The sequence below is a fragment of the Corvus cornix genome, chromosome Z, assembly GCF_000738735.6.
Source record: "Corvus cornix cornix isolate S_Up_H32 chromosome Z, ASM73873v5, whole genome shotgun sequence".
Lineage (NCBI taxonomy): Eukaryota > Metazoa > Chordata > Aves > Passeriformes > Corvidae > Corvus > Corvus cornix.
Window position 1 is genome coordinate 45,458,114 of NC_046357.1, and position 20,960 is coordinate 45,479,073.

Genomic DNA, 20,960 nt, shown 5'->3' on the forward strand with positions numbered 1-20,960 from the left:
TTTGAATTGTGCTGTTCAGTTGTCCTTTCTCTTCTCCATTCGTGTTTCTCACTTGCTGAAGTGGAAATGTGCACAGCCAAGCACACAGGCATGCACAAACACCTCTGTATCTTCCAAATTAGAAATGAAGCTTGCATTCAGTAGATTGCATAATTGCAAGTATATAAAACGTATGTGAAATCCTGTACTAATTTCTGTGTCATTTTTTATGTCCAAACTTAATTGTTATTCACAGCGTGTGGTTAGGCCTGTTCATGTTCTGGAGTGTTTGATGTCCATCATGGTTTGAACGTAGATGAAGAATTGTAATGAAGTCATCCTCATAAATGTGATTTTGAAATGTTAATATTGTTATGAAATAGAAATGTTTGTACTGGATCTGTGGTCCTTTGTGACTTCTGATGTTTTCTGCCTTTCATGTTTTTACCTCCTAAATCTCATTATATGACAGCTTAAGATACTATCACTTTAAAATACTAGTTTTCTTAGAAGAAATTGTCACAGTTGAGGTCAGGGGAGGTTGATAAGGATCGTCCGTGTCTGTAAGCATAACCCATTCCACTGAGAGAAATTTCTCTCTATGCAGCATTTTAGGATTTCTTCAGCTGACAGGTGACTGTGTTATCAAGTATGTGTTCCGTAATGACGTCTCAATGTTTTTAAAAAAGTCAGTCATAAAATAACATTATCTGCTATGAAAATGGTAAGATCAAATTTTAGTGCCTGTATTTAACTCAACATTCTTATATTCTCATCTTTTAAATTGAATCAGTTCTGAAGGTATAATTTTCCTTGAATTTCCTTTCTGCATATAGAATTCTTTTTGAAATCTATGAAGAGTCTATGTAAAAAGGGAGGAGAAAAGACCTTTGCTTTTTTCAGCCGATTTTGAAACTTTGTAGCACTGCCACTTTGACACGTATTTGATATGTATCTTACAATTGAAGTATTTAAATCTGTTGTAAATTTAGTTCATTTCTTTGTAAACCCACACAGCATTTGAGAGATCTGATATTATCTGTATTTTTTTCAGTCATTCTGGTTACTATTAATCTGCATTCTGGGTGTTCTATATACCTAGATTTCTTAATAACTGATGTAACACTTCTGTGGTCTGACTGACAGCATTTGCAGGCTAATCACAAGAATCAAATGCATCAGAGCTTTCCAGTACTTTAAAAGTTTGGCCCTTCAAACCAAATAGTGCATTTGCTAAGTGCAAACCTGCACTGTTTTGGTAAGACAGACAGACATAAATTGGCCTTCTCGTATCAATTCACATATCTAGTATCTGTAGTTTGCAGATTGACCACAGGTAAAAGAAACTGTATGTGCTCATGGTGCATACATTGAACCACTGAGCGTTTCATTAGATTAATTCAACAGTGTGTGACTTTGTCTTCAATAATATTGCAGTGGAGATAAGAACTACGTAAATGTGGTGGTTTGACCTTGGCCAGCTCTCAGACCCCCACCCAGCCATGCTTTTGCTCTCCCTCTTCAGCAGCAGGAGAGAAAATAACATGAAAAGGCTTGTGAGTTGAAATAAAGATGGGGAGATCTCTTACCAGTTACTGGGAAAACAGGCACAATTTGGGGAAAATTAATTTAATTTATTGACATTTAAAAGTAGAATAGGATGGCAAGAAATATTCTGCCCCACCCCCCTGTCCTGAGGATCAACAACTTCATTCCCCTAACTTCATTCCTCTATCTTCTCCTCTCTGTGCAGGGAGCATGGGAATGGCAGTCTGTCCACAATAGTTCCGCCCTGCCACTCCTTTCTCCTCACACTGTTTCTGTGCTGCTGTGTGGGTCCTCTCCGTGGTCTGCAGCCCTTCAGGAGAAATCTGCTCCAGCATGGAACTTCCATGGGCATTAGCTATTCTAAGGAGAATCTGCTGTGGTGTGAGCTTTCTGCAGCTGAGAGTTTTTTTAGGAAATACCCAGCTTGCTCTGGAGTGGTCGCCTCCTGGGCTTCAGGGAATTGCTTCCTTTATCATAGTCCGTCCTCTCCATGGGTTTGTCTCTGTTCCAGTGGCTGGAGCACCTCCTTCCTCTTCCTCTTCTCTGACCTTAGAATTTCCATTGTTATTTCTCACATTTTTTTCTTCCACTCCTCACTGCCTGGGCCATGCTTTGCCCTTTCTTAACTATGCTTTCACAGAAGCACCACCTGCTTCACTGGTGCACTCAGCTGTGTCCTGCAGTGGGTACTTTGCAGGGCAACCCTGACTGCTTCTTGCTGACACCATCCCTGCAGCCACCCCAGAGCCAAAACCTTGTCCCCTACACCCAGTGTAATAAGATGGAGAAAAAGAACAAAAGGGATAAAAATCAGATCCGCAAAGACAGAAATTTATTTTGGTTTGTTGTGCTCCTTACTATGGTTAACTTCTTTATTTCTTTTAGTATCAGTTCAACTACAATGAAGTTAATTTGAGGTTATCACTTTTCTAATTTGATAGGGCCATTTTCTGAAAGACAAACTGAAGGTATTTTGAGGAGGATGTAGAGTGGTTTTTTGCTCACTAAAAAACACATACAGGGAAATCAAGCTTGTATATTTAAACTCTTGAAAGAAGGAAGGGGGAGAAAAGCAGTGCAGATGAGTGGGTTTTTGGTGTGTATAGAGTGTTTAGTATGCTGAAAATACCTTTCTTACATTAAGGAACACATTGTGTACTTTGCCTTCTCACCCATTATTTTTGAATAATCTAATTTTAAAAATTCTGCAAAAGTTTTTTTTTTCCTCTTACCTGTTTACTGAACAGCCTTTTTTAGATTCAAACTGTAGTTGAAGTGATGGGAAGGCCTTCTGTCACTGAAATTGTATCTTCTTTGTACATATGGATTATGTTCCTCTCTAAAAAAAGTCTATTTGCAAGGTCTTGCGTATCTCCACTCTCAACTAGTGACAAGTACTGCTTGATTAGCTATTTATTTATTAAATCATCAGGCACGTAATTTGCTAAACAGTGTGAAATGTTTCAGTACCTTTCCTCCTGGGTGGCAAGTTGAAGGCCTTGATTGTGCAGCAGCCAACATCTGCATTTAATTTTCAACTACTAGTGGAGATCACCTGGCTGCCTGGGCTATTCTGATACTTGCTGGCTATCACTTCTATGTTTTTACCATGAGATATCTTCTTGAGTCTTTGTGCAGTTTCTCCTGTAGTTTTGCATCTTACATTGATTGGTATTGGTGCCTTGAAGAAAGCTTGATAGTTCTACAGAGTATCACCTTGGCTGAAGCTTAACAGGAATCTTAGGAAATATTTTTAATTTGTAATTTAGGTATCTATTCCAAAAACACTTAAATACTTCTCAGCTTTATGAACTTAGGGTAAACAATTGATTTTGAACAGACAAGACTTAATGGGTCCAGAATTTTTTTTAATCAAAGATTACAATTAAAAAAAAAAAATGAGAGGCATTCTTAGTAAATAATGGATGAAAATTCTGTTTCATGCGCAGTTTTAAAAATAGTGTATTAAAAAATTCTTTTTGTCTTAACGAGTTATGTTTCCTTTCATAGTGATGTAAGGTCATTTTCATGGCATATTTTTTCTTTTTTTAGTGGTCTTTGGCAGCATAGAAAACTATGGTAATTTGAAATGGAATTATAACAATTTTGTTAACGATGTACTAAAGTTAACCTTATATTTTATTATTTCAGTTGTTCATGGTGGACAATGGAGCAGATGACTGGAGAATAGCCATGACTTATGAGCGTATTTTCTTTATCTGCTTGGAAATACTGGTGTGTGCTATACATCCCATACCTGGGAATTACACATTCACATGGACAGCCCGGCTCGCCTTTTCTTACGCTCCATCCACAACAACAGCTGATGTGGATATTATTTTATCTATACCAATGTTCTTAAGACTGTATCTTATTGCCAGAGTTATGCTTTTGCATAGCAAACTTTTCACTGATGCCTCATCTAGAAGCATTGGAGCATTAAATAAGATAAACTTCAATACCCGTTTTGTTATGAAGACTCTAATGACAATATGTCCAGGAACTGTACTGTTGGTTTTTAGTATCTCATTATGGATAATTGCTGCATGGACTGTCCGAGCTTGTGAAAGGTAAGGTTGGTTTTTTTGTTCAGTTCTTTCTTTTTGTCTTTCTATTTTTCACTCCTGCTTTGTCTCTTAAATTTTGAGTTCAGGGGATCCAAAAATTTATTAGAATGGAGTCCCTAGTCCTTGATAATTTGAGGGTTGGTTGGGTTGTATTCTGTGACAGAGATTGTCGGAATGATCTTCCTTTAAATGTGAAGGACTTCTGCAAAGAGATCTGTGCCCCACTGTTTACTGTAGCACTACAATTTGATTTCAGTGTGTTGATATAATTAACACAGTGGACAGATACCACAAAATGCCTTTAAGAATAGTAGTTAATTTTCTACGTTGATACCATTTTTCATTTGTTTTCTTTGTCATACAAATGTAGTGAGGATAAGGTAGAAAAAAGAGCCAGTGAAAATGTTTGGGGGGGATGTGTAATTTGAGTTTTATTGTGCTGGAAAAAAATATAGTGCAAAATGCTGTTGAAGAGTTGGTAAGATCAGTGAAGGGGAACAGACAGAACACTTAAAGTAATATAACCAACCTTCCTTCCTTCCTTCCTTCCTTCCTTCCTTCCTTCCTTCCGAATTCCTTCCTTCCTTCCTTCCTTCCTTCTGAATTCCTTCCTTCCTTCCGAATTCCTTCCTTCCTTCCGAATTCCTTCCTTCCGAATTCCTTCCGAATTCCTTCCTTCCTTCCTTCCTTCTGAATTCCTTCCTTCCTTCCGAATTCCTTCCTTCCTTCCGAATTCCTTCCTTCCGAATTCCTTCCATATTCCTTCCGAATTCCTTCTGTATTCCTTCTGAATTCCTTCCTTCCTTATTCCTTCCTTCCTTCCTAACGAATTCCTTCCTTCCTTCCGAATTCCTTCCTTCCGAATTCCTTCCTTCCCTGAAAAGCAGAAGGGCATTTGAGAGTACGACTTTCAATTTCAGCTAGTTTTCCAGCCTCCCTTTACCACACACTTCAGTGTAGGTGCACAATAAATGGCTATCAGCGCTGACACCTTGAAACTGAATTTCTCAAACATAGCTTTAACAAAAAAAGAAATGAGCTTCTGATTGGATAGGATTGCTTAGGAATATGAGATAGATTAACTCTAAGAAGACAGAATGATTCACTAGAAAAGATTTAATGCCTTGGACAGCTCTTAAATCCTGGAATTTATTTCTCCTTTCTTAAGCTGGAAAATTATCAACATATTTAAGGCATTTCTGCTGCTGTGTGTTGACCATTTTGTTTTTCCTATTCCTTTCCATGTCCATCCATTTTAGAATCAGTTTAGGGGAGTTATTTGTGGCAGATAGATGATTCAAGTCAGCAGTTAAATCAAACACTGTTACACTTTTTTTAAGTTACTCCTTGCCTTACTTTTCAACTTGTTACAAGGAAAAATATCTGATCTTATAAAATGACTGTAGAAATCATGTTCTTGTAGTTTTATTGTTAAAATTGCTCTGTATCAATATTGTTTCCTCATATTGCAGGTAGACTAATAGTTTAAGAATATTCTGAAAATGCCATGTTAAGAATGACGTATTACATTTTCAGAGTATTCCCCATAGTGTCAGCGGAGGAGTACCCTAGATTTTGACTCAGTCTGTAGTAGCTGTATTTTCATAAGCGTGTTCTTATTTCAGATGTAACTGATTTCTGCAAAGTCTCTCCTCTTTATCTCATATTCTTCACTTCTGTTCCCACCGGTTTTCTTTCAGTAGAATTGCCGTTCAGGAATTTTGAGTGTCGACTCAGGCATTTCCCAGACTGTCACTTGTGAATAACTTCAGCATCCATTGCTATCATGTAACTACATATAACTGGTTGATGATGATCATGATGAAATAATAATTTTGTTTTTAACTTTTTTATACAAATGCATTTAAAATAATCTTATACAACTCAGTGAAAATTAGTGAAAAATACTTGCTACTGTCTGATACACATGTTTGTAAAACATATTTATTTGTTAGTAAAAAGATTGCAGGACAAAAATGTATAGTAACATAAAAGAAACAAAGACCACCTCACCCATTTGCCAGTCAGGGAGAGTGAAGACAACACTCTCATAAAGTTTTGATTTTCTGAGTTTGCTTATTTATATTTAAAAATGACACATTTCTCTATCACTGTTATCCTGCAAAGAAAATTTTTTTTTCAGTCAGGAACACTGAAATCAGGGTTGGAAAAAACTGAATTTTCTTCAACTGTCTCTTAAATTAGAAATGGATTTCCCATGTTTTAATTGCTGTCCTTAAATTGAAGTTGCTGTCCTTGAATTGACAGTAATAGTTTGGACAGTAGGCTGTACAGCCACAGACTCATAAAACTGAAACAAACCACAACACAACTAAAAGCAAATTAAATATAGAAGTGAGTACTAGGTTAATATATCTCCAGCATAATAACCTTCTGTCACTGGAGCCCAGTCCAAGATTCATATTAAAAAAAAAAAGTAAATTTTATGGTTCAGAAACACTAAAAGGGATATATTTTGGGGTTTTTTATGTGTTTTACCTCCAGTTTTCCCTTGAGGGAATGTGTAAGTGTTTTACCAAACAAATTATACTGACTCTGGATTCCGGTTACTAGCTAGCCTATCAAAACCATTTACATCCATAGCCTGTATAGAAGTACATGGTAAGGAAGAGTTCTCAGAAGAAAACCTCAAAACCCCCCACACAGGAATGCTCTCAACATTCTGCCATCTGAAGTTAAACATCCCCTTTTTTGCATAGCTGCAGACAGATACAATAGCCATTTATCATGAGAAAGGACAAATATGGCCACTGAATCATTTCTGTTCTGTGTAGAAGTCATAGTCCTCAGAAGATGTCTCCCAAGGTCTTTATGGCTTTGGAATTGCTTAGTAGTTAAAAGTTTAGTTTACACAAATAAAGTACATTTTTTCCCAACTGCTCTTGGTTTTTTTCTTAGTTTTAACTCAAAGAAATCTTTTTTTTTTTTTAAGTAGACTGTTATATGTACACAAAATGATCCTGAAAATAAATCCTATGGTTAGGAGTTCTTGCTATCCCACTTGACACTGTATATGAAAACATAATGAATGTTGATACATTGGATAGAAACTGGGAATTAGGCAGCAGCCTGGTAGCTTTTTTTTGATAAGGGATGATTTATATTAGTAAAATTTAATGGTGTTAACTATTTCTTTGCATCACTCTGGCACTGCGCTCTAATTTCTGTTACATAGTAGCACTACATAAGGGTTTGCATTAGCAGAATTTCTATGGTGTATTATATCATTTAACTGATCATCCAAATTGGAACAAGATGATGGTGATAAGATATAGTAGATTAAAATACTGAGATTTTTAAACTGGGGGGAAAGATTCTCATTCTGTTCTATGTTCTCAGTGAAGAGGGAGGTGACAGTAGGCAGTGTCCTTCATTGTGGAGTTGTGTGTGCTCAGCAAAAGCTGTTGCTGCTGAATGACAGCCTGATACTCAGATTGTTCTTCTATTCAAAGTTAGGTTTTTACTATTGCAGGCAGCCCTGGGAATAGGAAGAGATATTTGGAAGCCCCACATTTCATAGTGAGGAAGGTTACATGAAAGAGCCTTATTATCCATTTCCCTAAAGATAACCTGTAGAGACAGGTCATAGGTTGAGCCAGCCAAGTTGACTGTCTGAATAAAGACTTCACTGCTTTAATGGTCATCTGACTGATCGCTTGATATACACTGAACTAAGACAGGACGTGTCTTTCTCAGTGCCTTAATGGCTGTATAGTTAGCTCCCAGAATGCTAATTATAGCAAGTGACACTTTGGGTTGGTGAGCAAGGTATTTTCCAGGATTGCAGTTTAAGGTCATGTATGAGGGCAGAACGTGGTACAGATAATGGTGGTGGACAGCCAGCTGGGTATAAATGGGTAGCTAGGGCTGCAGAGTAATCTAGAGGAGGGAATTTGGAAGGTAAAGGTGGGAAAAGCATGAAGTGTTGCTGTGTGCATAATGGCTGTTTAGAGGGGAAGATTGCATTGCGTAGGTTTCAACATCTGCCTTCTCATTGCCAGTGGCAGTATATTGCAGTTTGTCATATGTAGGCTTCATAATGAAAATCTAAATTTTTTATTGGGTCTAACTCAAAAGATGTTTGTGTTTATAACTCTGAGGCACGTGATCTAGAACACTTATGAATATGTTACTTTCATATTTGAATTATGAGCCCTACAAGCAGATTAATTTTTGCAGTTTCCCATTCATATATTGTTACTGAAAATAGATTTGTGCATGGTTGTCAGTTGTTTATATCAGTTAAAATAAAAAAAGTTTGGCTTCTCACAAAAAAGGAAGTTAGTATGTTTTGCATTAAGTCATTGAAGAATCTGACAAGTTTGCTTCACTCTTCTGTAGAATGAATGTCTCTTCTGTGAGAAGTGGGCTGCTTTCCTAGGTTGTGTGGAAGGTAGCCACTGTTATTATCTGGTTTTGTTTTTTTTTTATACAAAGGGAGAAATAATATTTTCTTCTGAATACAAACATGGGTATAAAGTGCCCATGTACCAAGCAATATGAACCACAAATGCCCACATTGCACTGTTGTATGTCCAGAACGGATCGTATCATGTGCCTGGCATTTCTTGCAGAGGAGAACTGAGAACAGAACTGAATTTTCTTCTTCTGCAGAGAGCACATTTTTGGCACAATTTCTGGTTCTATTTGTTCCTCTCTTTAACTTCTGGCAATGAAGTAAGTTCTGTTTGAGCAGTTTGTTTTAGTAAGCATTTCTTCCTCTTGTCAGTTTCTACTCTGTATTCTCTCCTTGTTCTAACAAAAACAAACTCAAACAAAAAAGCACACACACACACACACAAAATCCCATCTGTGTGTGATGGTGAAATCCTTTTCTGCTTTCTGCTCATTTTTGTTTTCTACAAATAAATGTCTGTCTTATTTCTTGGAAGTATGATACCATTACAAAGTTTCCAGTAAGCAGCTCACACATGACAACTGGGAGGAAAATGTTAAGGGTTCATTTGATACAAGCAAGTGGATACACTGACACTTTCAGTTGTCATTCATGAAGGAAAAAATGTTTCTTAGCTATCTAATTTCCTCTTGGTATCTATTCCAGTTCTTGCTTGTCTTGAGGACCTTATCTGACACAACGTTGCATGCATATTCGCAAGGCCACCTTCCAATGGAAATTGCTTTTAGCATTCTCTGCAGTGCCAGTGGGAAGATTCTTGTTCTTAGTTTAAAAAAAAGCAACCAGAAAACCCCACATAAACCCCAACAAACAAGCAAACAAAACCCAACAACAACAAACCATGCCTGCATATTTAATTTTAAGCCTATTTTTACGCTCAGAAGGTCAGAAACAATGACATATCATTTTTACTTTTTTCAGTCTCGTGACTGTCAATTGATCAAATAGTGTTTGTGTATGGACAGTGCTGGCTGTTTATCGTGGTTCTTTACCTTCCCTTGGCTCACGGCTCACTGAAAGTAGAATGTGCTACTGGCAGTCAGGTTTCTCCAGTGGTGGCAAATGTTAAAAGTTAAATATTCAAAACAACAATAAGCAATGATGACCTGTCATCATCCTGACGTGCACCTGTGCTGTGAATGAATGGTTCTCTGCCTACCAGTCTTAATTCCTGTTTTTGCACACTGAGTGTAGATTAACTGTAAATGATGGGTTGCTGTTTTATAATACTTACATCTCAAAGCAATTCATAACTAAAACTACATGTAACTGCTTCCATTTTTGTTGAAAAAGTTACAAATAGACCATCACATCCATTATTTTATCATACACTGAAGGCAACAAGGGAATTTATTCACAGAAGTACATTGGGGAGTGTCTTATATGCATAACCCAGATCCAAAAAAGAGCAATTGATCTAAATAAAATATTCCTTTTCTAGGTGTATCCAGAAGGATTAATAGCTAAATCATATGTTCTTTTGCTGCTTGAAAACAAAACAGTTACGTACATTTAAGGGAGGAAGCAGATGCACCTATTCTAATGCATATAGAGTTTGCTGTTCTTTTAAATTCATATCTTCCTTCCCTTTGAAAGTGCTGTTTGTGTATTCTCAGCACAAGAACTTTGAGAATATAAGTAAGAATATACTCTTCAGTTTGTTTAGGTTATTAGAATTATCCTTATAAATATGGAAAGTAGCAATAACTGGTGAGGTGTCAGTGGATATAGTCATTCCTTCACAAAAATATATCAAGCCAAAGTAGATCAGGATTTCTCTAGTCCAAAAATAGCAAACCCATCTTTGAGAAAGGGAGTGCAAAAGACAAAAATTTTAAAAACAAGCAAAAAAAAATCTACTTGCTTAATGAAAGAGAAAAAAAAAATCTGTCCTTCAGATTAATCTAACTAGAGGAAGAAAACTTGTTTTTAGGTTAAATTCCCTTTTATTTACAAAGGACTTGTATGTATAACAGTTGTAGAAGAGAATGAAGTGGAAAAGTTCGTGTATAGTTCAAGAATGGTGAGCAAAGTGAAAACTATTTCTCTAAACAGAAAGGTCTAAAGAGAATTAAAATACTTACAGATGAGTACTTACCTGCTTTCAAGGACAAAAAGATTTTTCTTTTTCATTAATCTTGAATCTATAAAACATAATTAAGAGAACAGTCTTTGTTCTGGTCAGTAAGAATGGTTGTACGTACTCCAAATTCTTTCAGATAAGAAAGCAATTTATGGAATTTTTTTTATCATTATTTCATTACTGGATCGAAAGTTACATCATCTGGTCCTCATATTTTTAAATGTGATAATTTTTTTTTTCCTCCCCATTTTGACCAACATTTTGAACTACTCAGAATATTTTGCTTCAAAATGAGTAAAAACTATTTGCCACAGTACACCAAAAGCAATCCCTATAAAATAGGGTCATACTGAAGCAAAAATCAATGTCTTCTCACTCCAAAATAGAATTTGTTGCTCCAATAGTTTAATGTCTTTGAAAAATGCACTCTGAAGTGTGAATTTAAGCTTTTCTGCTGGTTTTCTTTTGCTTCTTGGGCAAAGTGAGGAGTATAGACCATGGCTGTTACTTCATTGCTAATAAACAGCCAGTATGCTGACTGAATTCTAGCCTTAGATATTGAAGGATGGCTTCTATTAGGAATTTACAATTCAGTCCTAAAAATTCAGATTTATAAGGTCAGTAAGAGGATATAGATAGTGTTGTGAAATTGCACAGTTAAGGGAATTAGTGGTTTTATGGAGGGAAACATGAGAAGGTTCTTTTCAGTATTTTATGTGTTCTTTATTTTCCTTTTCTGTGTTTTCCCCCTTTTAAGTTGTTGTCTCCATAAAAAGGCTTTTCTTGCTGGGGTAGGTTTTTTCTTGAAAAGTTCAAAATCAGGTATAGTTTTTAGTACAGCTGTTCTTGAGATAGTAAGTGATTTGCAACATCTCTTAGAAGTAGTAAATGTTGGTGTGTGTGTCATCATTTACACTTGTGTTTCCCAAAACAGTGATACTGTACTAGTTCAGAGTTTAAGCTGATCAGTCTAGAACATTTCTGATTGAGAAAATAGAACATGAGTCTACTTGCAGTTGTTTTTTCTCTAAACCAGATTGATATCTAATATTTCTTTTTGAGCCTTGTTCTGTGATAAATGAAATCCACTGGCAAAATTCCTGTGGCTTTCCACAAGAGTGGTTCACTGAATTGAAGTATGTTAATTGAGAATTGAAGGCATCAGTGCAATGTGAATTGGACAAGTATCTTGGATTATTTAGGTTTGCAAGCTTCTGGGTCAGGGGTTGTCTTTGAACTGTGTTTGCACACTGCTTAGCACAGTGCTGTCCAAGAATAACACTTACATATGTGATACTGCAGTACTAATAAATGTAGTAACTTCTAGTGAGGAGAAAAGGGAGCTAAACAGTTCTGAAGGCTAGTGGTGTTCAGATGAAGGTGATGCCTTCGTGTGTTGATACAGCAGTTTAAGCCTGTTCAGTTTTGATGGATGCTGGCTGTGCTGACAGCTTGTGCTAAGAACACTGCCCAGGCAGGAATTACACTCTGCTAGCTGACTTGTTTTCCCTGTGTACTCTCTGCCTCAAGTGGAGAAGCCTGAGGCAAGAGCCTCTGTGGTCTCACTTGCAAAGGGTAATATATATGTTCATATCAGTTTGGTGGTGGGACCTCCAAGTCCCCTATCTGGTAGGGTCAGTGAATTTGTGCTCCTGCCGGGTGTGTGCAGGCACCGTGCTCAGCACTGTGCTGCAGTCTCACCTCAGGCTGGGTTGGAACAGCCTGGCACTGAACATTGAGTCTCTGTACTGTACTTTGTGTACGGTGCTTGTGACACAGGGCTTAAGTGTATCTTCTGTTGCCAAGCTTGACAGAAAAAGAGACCAGTCCCTAATTACTGATAAGGTGCAGTGAAGGTAAAAAGTACTCCAAATGTTGCAGAGTAGCAGGTACCTGAATAGGATAAGAACTCACAGAAACAGAGGATGTCAGTGCCATGGGGCTACAACCTGGTTTGAAACCTGGTGCAGAATCTGTGGGAGCCGGTGGGCTTGCATTAGCTTAAAATGAGCCTTGGGTATGAACTGAAGTTTCAGTATCAGGAATTGCATACAGGCCTAAAAATAGGTTTTGCAATGCTTTTTTTTTTTTTTTTGGGGGGGGGGGTGACGGGGGTGCTTTTAAAAGTTTTATTTATGCCATGAATTAACTAAATATTTACTAATAACTACTGAACAGGTGAAAATAGCAGTAAAAAACAGTGTATGCTGTCTTTAAAACAATAAAAACATTGTAATACGTGAACAAGAATTATCAAATCTGTAACTGCTGAACAGAAGATTTTTATTAATATTAATGTTAATGTATTCTTCTATAACAAACATGATCAGCTGGATGTGTAAACAAAGTATTCAGTTAATCTAAAGTGAATGGGATTTATATTGTGGGTATGACAGACTTCAAGATTGTGTGTTCCAGGCATAGGAGTGCAATGATACATTGTTCACCGGTGCTTATTTTGTTTGATGACATTATAAAGTAGGCCATTGATCACGTTAAAAATATCTTGATACTTACAAACTTGAGCAGATACAAATGTAGTTTCATAGCATTTGTTTTGCCTGCTTTGACTGGCTGCATTAGAAATATCTTGAGCTGTAGGCAGCTTTGGAGTACGAGGCAGAAAGATTTTAAAAACCTGGGATTTGAAAGTTGTGTGTAAGACTGAATAAATGAACTTTTTTTTTTCAAAGATCAGGATGTTCTATAAGGCTGGAATACTAAAGCCTGGCTTTTCCACAAGCAGCTCTGCAATCCAAGGGCTTTCACTTATTACACCTGTGCTTCAATTTCCTTGCATGTAGTGCTGTGATCCCTCACAGCAGGTTATTCGTGCATCTTCAGCAGGGGCAAAGACACTCTACAAGCAAGGTATATGCAGCTTGAGAGTGCAAAGCAATTTTTACTTACTAGTAGGTAATACACCCAAAAGTTAAGCTGGAATTTAGTGGACTACTAGACTAAAGATTCGGACACTAGCCCAGTAAAAGACCAAAAGAGACTTCGCTGGCCATGCAAGAGTGAGCTAGGCAGTGAAGGTCTGTTATCCACAGCTCCGTATGTGCTGCTGCATTCCCACCTCTTGCCATGCTTCTGTGGTATTTTCTCTGGATATGTTTTCTGCAGATATGGATGGATGATCCTCCCAGCCTGTAGTGAGAACAACCAGCTTGACTGGCCCTCCGTTTTTTGTTTTTTTGTCCTTTAGGACTTTAGCTTTCCACACTGGGAATGACCTCAAATCCTTGAGTTATGGACCATACCTCTCAAGAAGAGGGGATATAGTTCCTTTTATTTAAAGCAAAAATTATTGATTATTACCCAAGGCATTGCTAACTCATGCATATCCATTTTGGAATAGGATGAAACACTTGCATCTTGCTGCTTGAGCACAGTAGCTGAACTTCGATTTTGTTTCATTCTGGTGTCTTTGGTTGGTGTGTATCTTTCATAGGAAACACCCAACAGCAGACTAGGAAAGATATGCAGGGCACAGTTTCAAAGTAATGAGCTTCTGATCATTGCACAGTAGAGCAAACAGTTAAACACAAATGTGACTAAAAGTCTTTAACAGTTTGGGACTCAGCTATCAAAAGCTAAATGGTTCAACCTGTAACCTGCTGATCTCATAAGTTGTTAGCTTCTGCCATAAAAATCTAAGTTTAGGAAGGGGTGCTGGTTGAATAACTCTTACTAAATTATTTAGGAGTTAACAGTTCTGTGATATGAAAGTGTCTTTTTTTTATAAGACTTTAACCAGTGCCTAATTATTATCTGTAAAATCTATTATCTTTTTAATAAACACAGGAGACACTTAGCAGGAGTACTTTGTCTTAGTTTACAGAAAGAACCATGAGCCAGTCTGTGTCTCAGCTGTCCCATATGGTCTGGATATTTTTTTAATGGAACAAAGCATCAAAGAGTCAAAATACATTGTTTCCTTAGCTGCTGTAAAAAAGCTAAAAGGAAGAATTTTATGTAGAAAGAAGAAACAATATTTTAGTCCCATTGCAACCTAATGCTGATTGAGGGGAGAAGAGGATTTTGGCTGAGCATGTTTTCCTTTTTTGGCTGTCACCTCTCTAGTACATATAGGGTGGATGTAAGACATGAGTTCTAAAAGGGAGAAGCTGCTCCCTTGGTCAGCTCTGGCAAAAAGTACGGCCAAGCTTGGAAAGTATTTTGTCTATAATTGGTTGTGTCAGCAGGGTCAGTTGCTTTGTTTTCAATTCAGTAGTTGTCTGCAGTACACCTGAGGGAGAAATTGGCTGTGGGTTTGTAGCACATGGCACACCAACTGCTGGGTGTGCAGTGGGGTGGGAGAATGTGGAGTTTACTTTGGTGCAGGTGCTGTTTGAAGTGCAACCATCAAGCTTCAGGCTTGCTTTCAGTAGCTAATTTCAGGATGACATTAATCTATATTTCATGTCTTTCAGTCACTGCATTCTCTGTTGTTATTGAATAACCTGAATTTACCAGTTTGTAGACATTCTAGTTTAATTGGCTTGACCTGAGAATTGTCCGGAAGATATATATATGACCTTAGTGTCAGTTCAGGAGCTGGACTACACATTTTTGGGCAGGCAGTAGTACATGTGGAAAACAACTCTGCAAAGTATTCACATTAAGTAATAGCCTTCTAATAAAAACAATGTATCTTCACTGAATTTGAGAAAGAAGAGACTTGGTGTTCTAATTCCTTGAGTTAAAGGTGACCTCTTATTATTTTATACTAAAAAGAGTGCAGTAGATGTAATTGGCAAAGCTGCTCACAGTCTGAAATCAGAGATACAACATTCCCTGAAACTGAACAGAGATTTCAGATCAAGTATTCATGCCCAAATGTCTTTTCTTTTTAACTCTGTTTTTAATCATTCATCGTTTCAGAAAATCATGATACACCTTCAGACTAATGAGCTTCTAAAATTGTAACCCTGACTGTTAAAACTTTGATGTTAAATTGCAGTCTTTTGCAGTAGATTCTTTCCAAGGTGTTCAAAGGCAAATTATATGTTACATTTAGTTAATTGAACACCAAAGATGCTTGTCAGCTCTCAGTAATACCTTCTGCATCAAAGTTCTTCCTTTCCCAAGCCTACAAGGATTTAACAAAAAATGTGCATGATAATTCTTGGTAATACTGCTTTTAGGGTGGTATTTGTTCCTTGCAAGCAGATCACATCAGTTGCCTTGCTCGTTCCTTGTGTGCTGGGAGGCAGAAGACCTGCTGACGCAGTCCGTGTACCTCAGCAGGACACTGGTGTCCTTCAGTGATTGTATTTCTGATGTTGTGGAGTATGATTTCTCTTGATTTTTAGAAAATGAGATCTAGCACAGATAATAGACCAAGAAGCAGATGCCGTGTCCTGTGATCTAGTGTCTGCAGGAGACACAACAATCTGTACCAGGAGCTACACATTCTATCAGTTTATTTTCACTTCTTTTCAAAGGAAATTTAGACTAGAATAATGTTAGCATGGTTTTAGTAGGATCAACCCTAGCACTCTTCTGTTATTGAGGTAGTGGCAGTAGCATTTTTAATAGTACAGAACACTGGAGTGAAGGTTTTATTATACCAACAAAAGTATGCTAAATATATACAAACAATTTGTGAAGTCACAAAAGCAATAAACAGTGCAATTTTGTTTTAGAGGCAGATTGCATTATTTAATTACATAGAAGTATTCTGCGTGTTGAAAATAGCATGAGCTAGAGAATCCAACTTGCAATTCTGTTGTGACCTTGACCAAAGTCATTTAAGCTATTTGTGTCTATGTCATGCAGAGAATTATGTTTACTGCTATTGTTTGGTGTGATGTCCTTATTCTGAATAACAAAATTTATTTGAACTTAATGAGCAAAGGATTCTACTATAGTGTGATGGCAGTAATGATGTTTTATATTGTTTCAAATTATTGCACAGGTAGAGACGCAATCTAGAAATACTCATTCTGAGAAATGAGGTGAGAGATATGAAAATAGAGGAAATGTTGTTAATTCTGCATGCTTGCATTTTTCTTTCTCATTCTTTTGGGAAAGGTATTCAGAATACATAAGCCTGCTGAAGTCTTTGTGGCTGTACCACAGCTCCACACATAAGTCTCCAGTCAGGACTTCAGAATCTGGAGGACAAGTTGACTGAAGCTGTACATTCTGGAAAAGAAAGACTATAGATCTCTTGCATTTTCCAAGGATCTTTAATCCATATAGTTGGAATTCTTTCTCCTCTACCCCTTTAGGGGAGGCATGACTGACTTTCTGGAACTCAGAGGATGCAATCTAGAGAAAATCAAGGGGTTTTTCTTTTAAATATGAAATATTGTTTTTCCTTTAGTTGCATCATTTTCTGAGTTCTCCAAAAGGTTACACTCAAATGTAGTTGAACTCTTAAAGGAATATTTTGCTGTGTATACATCTATCTGTCTGTCTATCTATCTATCTATGTATCTGTCTATCTATCTATCTATCTATCTTATCTATCTATCATCTATCTATCTACAACATTTGCTTGTTTATAAATTTTTATAATTAAAGTTTTGTAGCTCAGAGATAATGCTTCGGTATAAAGGGCCCATACTCTACATAAATGAGACAAACATTTACAGTTCAGTGTCTAGTTTTAGTCTTTCTTTTCGAAACCAAACATGCTGAAACCAAGCTGTTGTTCCCATTGTGTACATCCTTAGTTAAGCATGACCCCTGATTATGTGCTTGCCTGTCTAAATCTTGACCAAAGAACTGAGTTGAAGCATGAAAGTCACATAGATAACTCACATATCTGATCTATGATTCACATAGAATTTGCCAGTAGTCTAAACAATAGGCATTAGATAACTTCAGGTTTATTAAAGGACTTTTCCAGCTTGTTCTACATATAGACTGTAAGACACATGCTTCAACTGTAGATAGTGCAAAAGGTAAGTTCTGTTGGCACACCATCCAGAGTACTCCCCTCCATTAAAAACAGAGTGAAAATATGTAACAGGGTTTTTTTTTCTGAAAATGTTGTCTGCTCAAGTTCCTTCAGAGCACAGAATTTCATTATTTCTTCAGTGTTTCATTGAAATCAGTCAAAATGCAGTCAGAAAATCTTGAATGAGGGCCAAGATATCAGGCAACAAAATGGTTTTGGTAAAAAAAAAAACTTATCAGTAGAAAGGATTCTGTCATGTTCATGGTCTTTAGAGAAAATAGTACAAGATCCTTTGTTTTTGGTAAATGTTTGCCATTAATATGAGATGATCCCTACAAAAGTTAGCTGTCCTGAAAGCAAATGGCAAACAAACTGAAAACGCCAAATTATCACAAGCGAAAAACTGATTTTACTCTTTTTAATGAGAAAAGGGGGGAGAAAAGTACAAGGTTCAGACTTCATATAATCTCACATTCACAGTATTACAGAATTTGGTGACAATATATCAAGGCATTTTGGACAATGTCATTTTGACAATGTCTAAAATAGAGCAAAGAAAACCATAATTGCATCTAGCATATTTAATATATTTTGGTGAAGGTCTCCTAAGCCTTTTCTTTTTGGTTACATTTAGGTGGGCAACACATCTGTCTTCAAATGTGACACTGCAGAGGTCTGTATAAGCAAATGAGGATGATGTTCCTTTATTCCCATCGCCAGAGTAAAGTACTACATGTAGCTCTATTACATTTTTTCTAGCCTGTATGAATTTATGGTATTCTCTCCACTTGGATTTGCCTTGAGAACCTTGTGGCAGAAGTCCATCCTGTAGCTGGTCCATGTAAACTCACTCCTCTGGAAGACATACGGTAACAGAGTCACAAGAATGTCTTCTGTGTAGATAACCTTTCTCAATCCCTGTAAATTAACATCTCTACATCAATCACAAAAATTTACTCCAAAGTATTCTTCTAGCCTTCTGATTGGTTTGATGAAGAGAACAATAATTAAAAAGGGATAACCCTGGGTTTTTTTCTTAAATATTGACAGTCTCATGCTGAAGTTTCATACATAAAAAGTAAGTGGAAAATATTTATGTTACAAGTTCTTTCTTTGTTTCATTTCCTGTATAGCAATATATAGTTACATTTTTAGACTTCATGTTTCATAACATTAAATGTAGTCCCCAGTACTTCACTAAGTAACTGTTAGTGGGATCTGGTACAACTTTCAGCTGACTCTCAAAAGTACACAGACTTTGGGTTTGGAATTGGCTTTAGAAATACTCAGTAAAATCTGTTTCAAGCAGTGTAACTTACAGAAGCTAAACTGTAAATACAGTCTTTCCTTTTTATAAAAGAAATGAAAATATAATCAACAATAAGTTCAATTTATCTGATTTAAGTTAAGCATATAGCTCCAGCAGTGTTCCCAATACAGAATGTTAAACTGGTCCCCAATTCTGAGGAACTCAATAAAACTTGCACTGACCGCAGCTTTCTGCTCTGATCCAAACTTAGTAAATTCTGTCTAGATTTTAAAAAAATGTTTACTTGTAAGGTGCTGTCCTATCTAAACCAGTTTTATTCTCCAATTTATCCAGAACATACATTTTGATGAATCCGGTATTTTGTTTTTCAGTTCTAAAGGAAAGAGAATTGTCATAGGCATTTTACTTTTATTTTATTTTGTTTTGTTTTGTTTTATTTTATTTTATTTTAGTCATCTGTTCCCAATGTCCATTACATTAGAGAACTTGCATATGTTGGTAAAATTGCTGGTATCCTAATGAAATTTGGACAAAAAATGCCAAACCAGCAGGCTTTATGACCATGAGCATGTACTTCATTCCTTTTTATAGAAAGCAATACATCAGCTACAGAACTAGTAAGTTTTGTGATGATAAATGAAATTAGTTCCGTAAGAGAAAAATACCTGCAGAGTTCTCCGTTTGTCAGAAAGTCTTCTTGAAGAATTCAGCATAATCTTTGCTCTATAATTTCACCTCCTCCTGTCTTCTCCCTGCATAAAAGGCTAAGTTTTACCTAGTTCTGCCGTTTTATATCAGAAAAATAAAGGTAGGTTTCATTTAAAGTCTATCATGATAAATTCTATTTCTACTTTCTAAAACCTCTATTTCTAAAGTTTTTCTTCAGAAAACTGCTTCTGAATCTTTAGATACCAGTTGATTCAGATAATCTCAAAAATATTTCCTCCTTCTGAGAGGGGCTTAGGTATAAAATAGTAACGGGATATCTCCAGAGGAAATGCAAAGTGCAAGATAAGGGAAAATTTTAGAAGGGTTAGAGTTAGTTGCCAGTGAATATAATGAATGATTCACAGTAGAGCTCATTAAGAAACTCTTTGAATTTGAATGATTCATGTTTCTATCATAACACAGCTTTAGCCAGTGCTGTTGCAGACCTCAAAAACTTAAAGCAAGTTTTAAAAATAAAATTCCTTCTTATTGTATTGACAAATTTTAGAAATTAGACTGTGTAAAAAATAATGGCTGCAGAAAGGAAATATGCATGCGTTTCTTATTTTAAAAGATAAAAAACTACAGAGAAACAGGAGTTTTCCTTCAAGCTTACTGATGTCACTTCAGTTTCCTTCTTTTGTTTTCATATATTTAATATCACATTAACAGCATATTTATAGTAGCTTCTTTTACAGAACAATTTCTGATAAAGATAATACACAGAACTACAGAAGGAGCAGCTCTTGGATATTTCAGATTTTATTTCTAATAGTCAGTGTGTTTGCAGTCACTGTCCTTTCTGGATTATTAGTTGAATTTTGCTTTCAAAGCAGAGTTAATGTTTGTTCAAAGTGTGGTTTGTAAAGGATTTTAACAAACATACTCCTTTTTTCAGCTCCTGTCCTAAGCCTTTCAGACAACATGTCTCTCCACTGGATTAAAGAGTCATTTTTAATTTAATTTTTAATTCAAGTAGCTTCAAAAACATATTCTGAGGTACTTTGACAGCCCGTATCCTAACAGGTAGAACAGGGACATGAAGATACTGGTGTGAATCAGCTTTGTGCTTGAGAAGAGCCTGACAACAAATTCACTCCCCATGGTCAGTGCTCTCCTCACTAAGCTGCTAAACTAACAAAGGAGTATCAACTGCTCATTTGTCCTGTGCTTTTTGGAAAGCCTGATGTATTGCTTGTTCACTAAGAATTTTTTCTGTGTTGCTTCATTGTATGGATACTGATGCGTTTAAGAGGCTGTTTTGCTTCTTCGGGACATGCCTCTTCTGGTAAAATGAAAAATTTTGGTACTACGCAATTTTTGGATGTCTAATTTAAGAGAATTATTTTTAAACATGAGTCATTATAGAGGAGTTTGAGTTCATTGGGTTTTAGCCAGAGCTTTGGGCATACAGGCTAATCAAACTGTCAAGTTGGGAGCTGAGAGCTCAGAAG

At 36.5% G+C, this 20,960-nt stretch overlaps 1 protein-coding gene across 5 annotated transcripts in view; it reads left to right on the forward strand.

Annotated features, from left to right (window-relative positions):
• The window catches only part of KCNN2 (potassium calcium-activated channel subfamily N member 2), a 72,758-nt gene that overhangs the window by 17,796 nt on the left and 34,002 nt on the right, over positions 1-20,960 (forward strand). For 3 of the 5 annotated variants that reach the window (XM_039567206.1, XM_039567207.1, XM_039567211.1), the window contains exons 4-5: positions 3,679-4,097; positions 18,163-18,201. In XM_039567206.1, the coding sequence (XP_039423140.1) occupies positions 3,679-4,097; positions 18,163-18,201 (458 nt within the window). The remainder of the gene's footprint in view (positions 1-3,678; positions 4,098-18,162; positions 18,202-20,960) is intronic. The other 2 variants (XM_039567208.1, XM_039567210.1) reach the window with 1 other exon arrangement.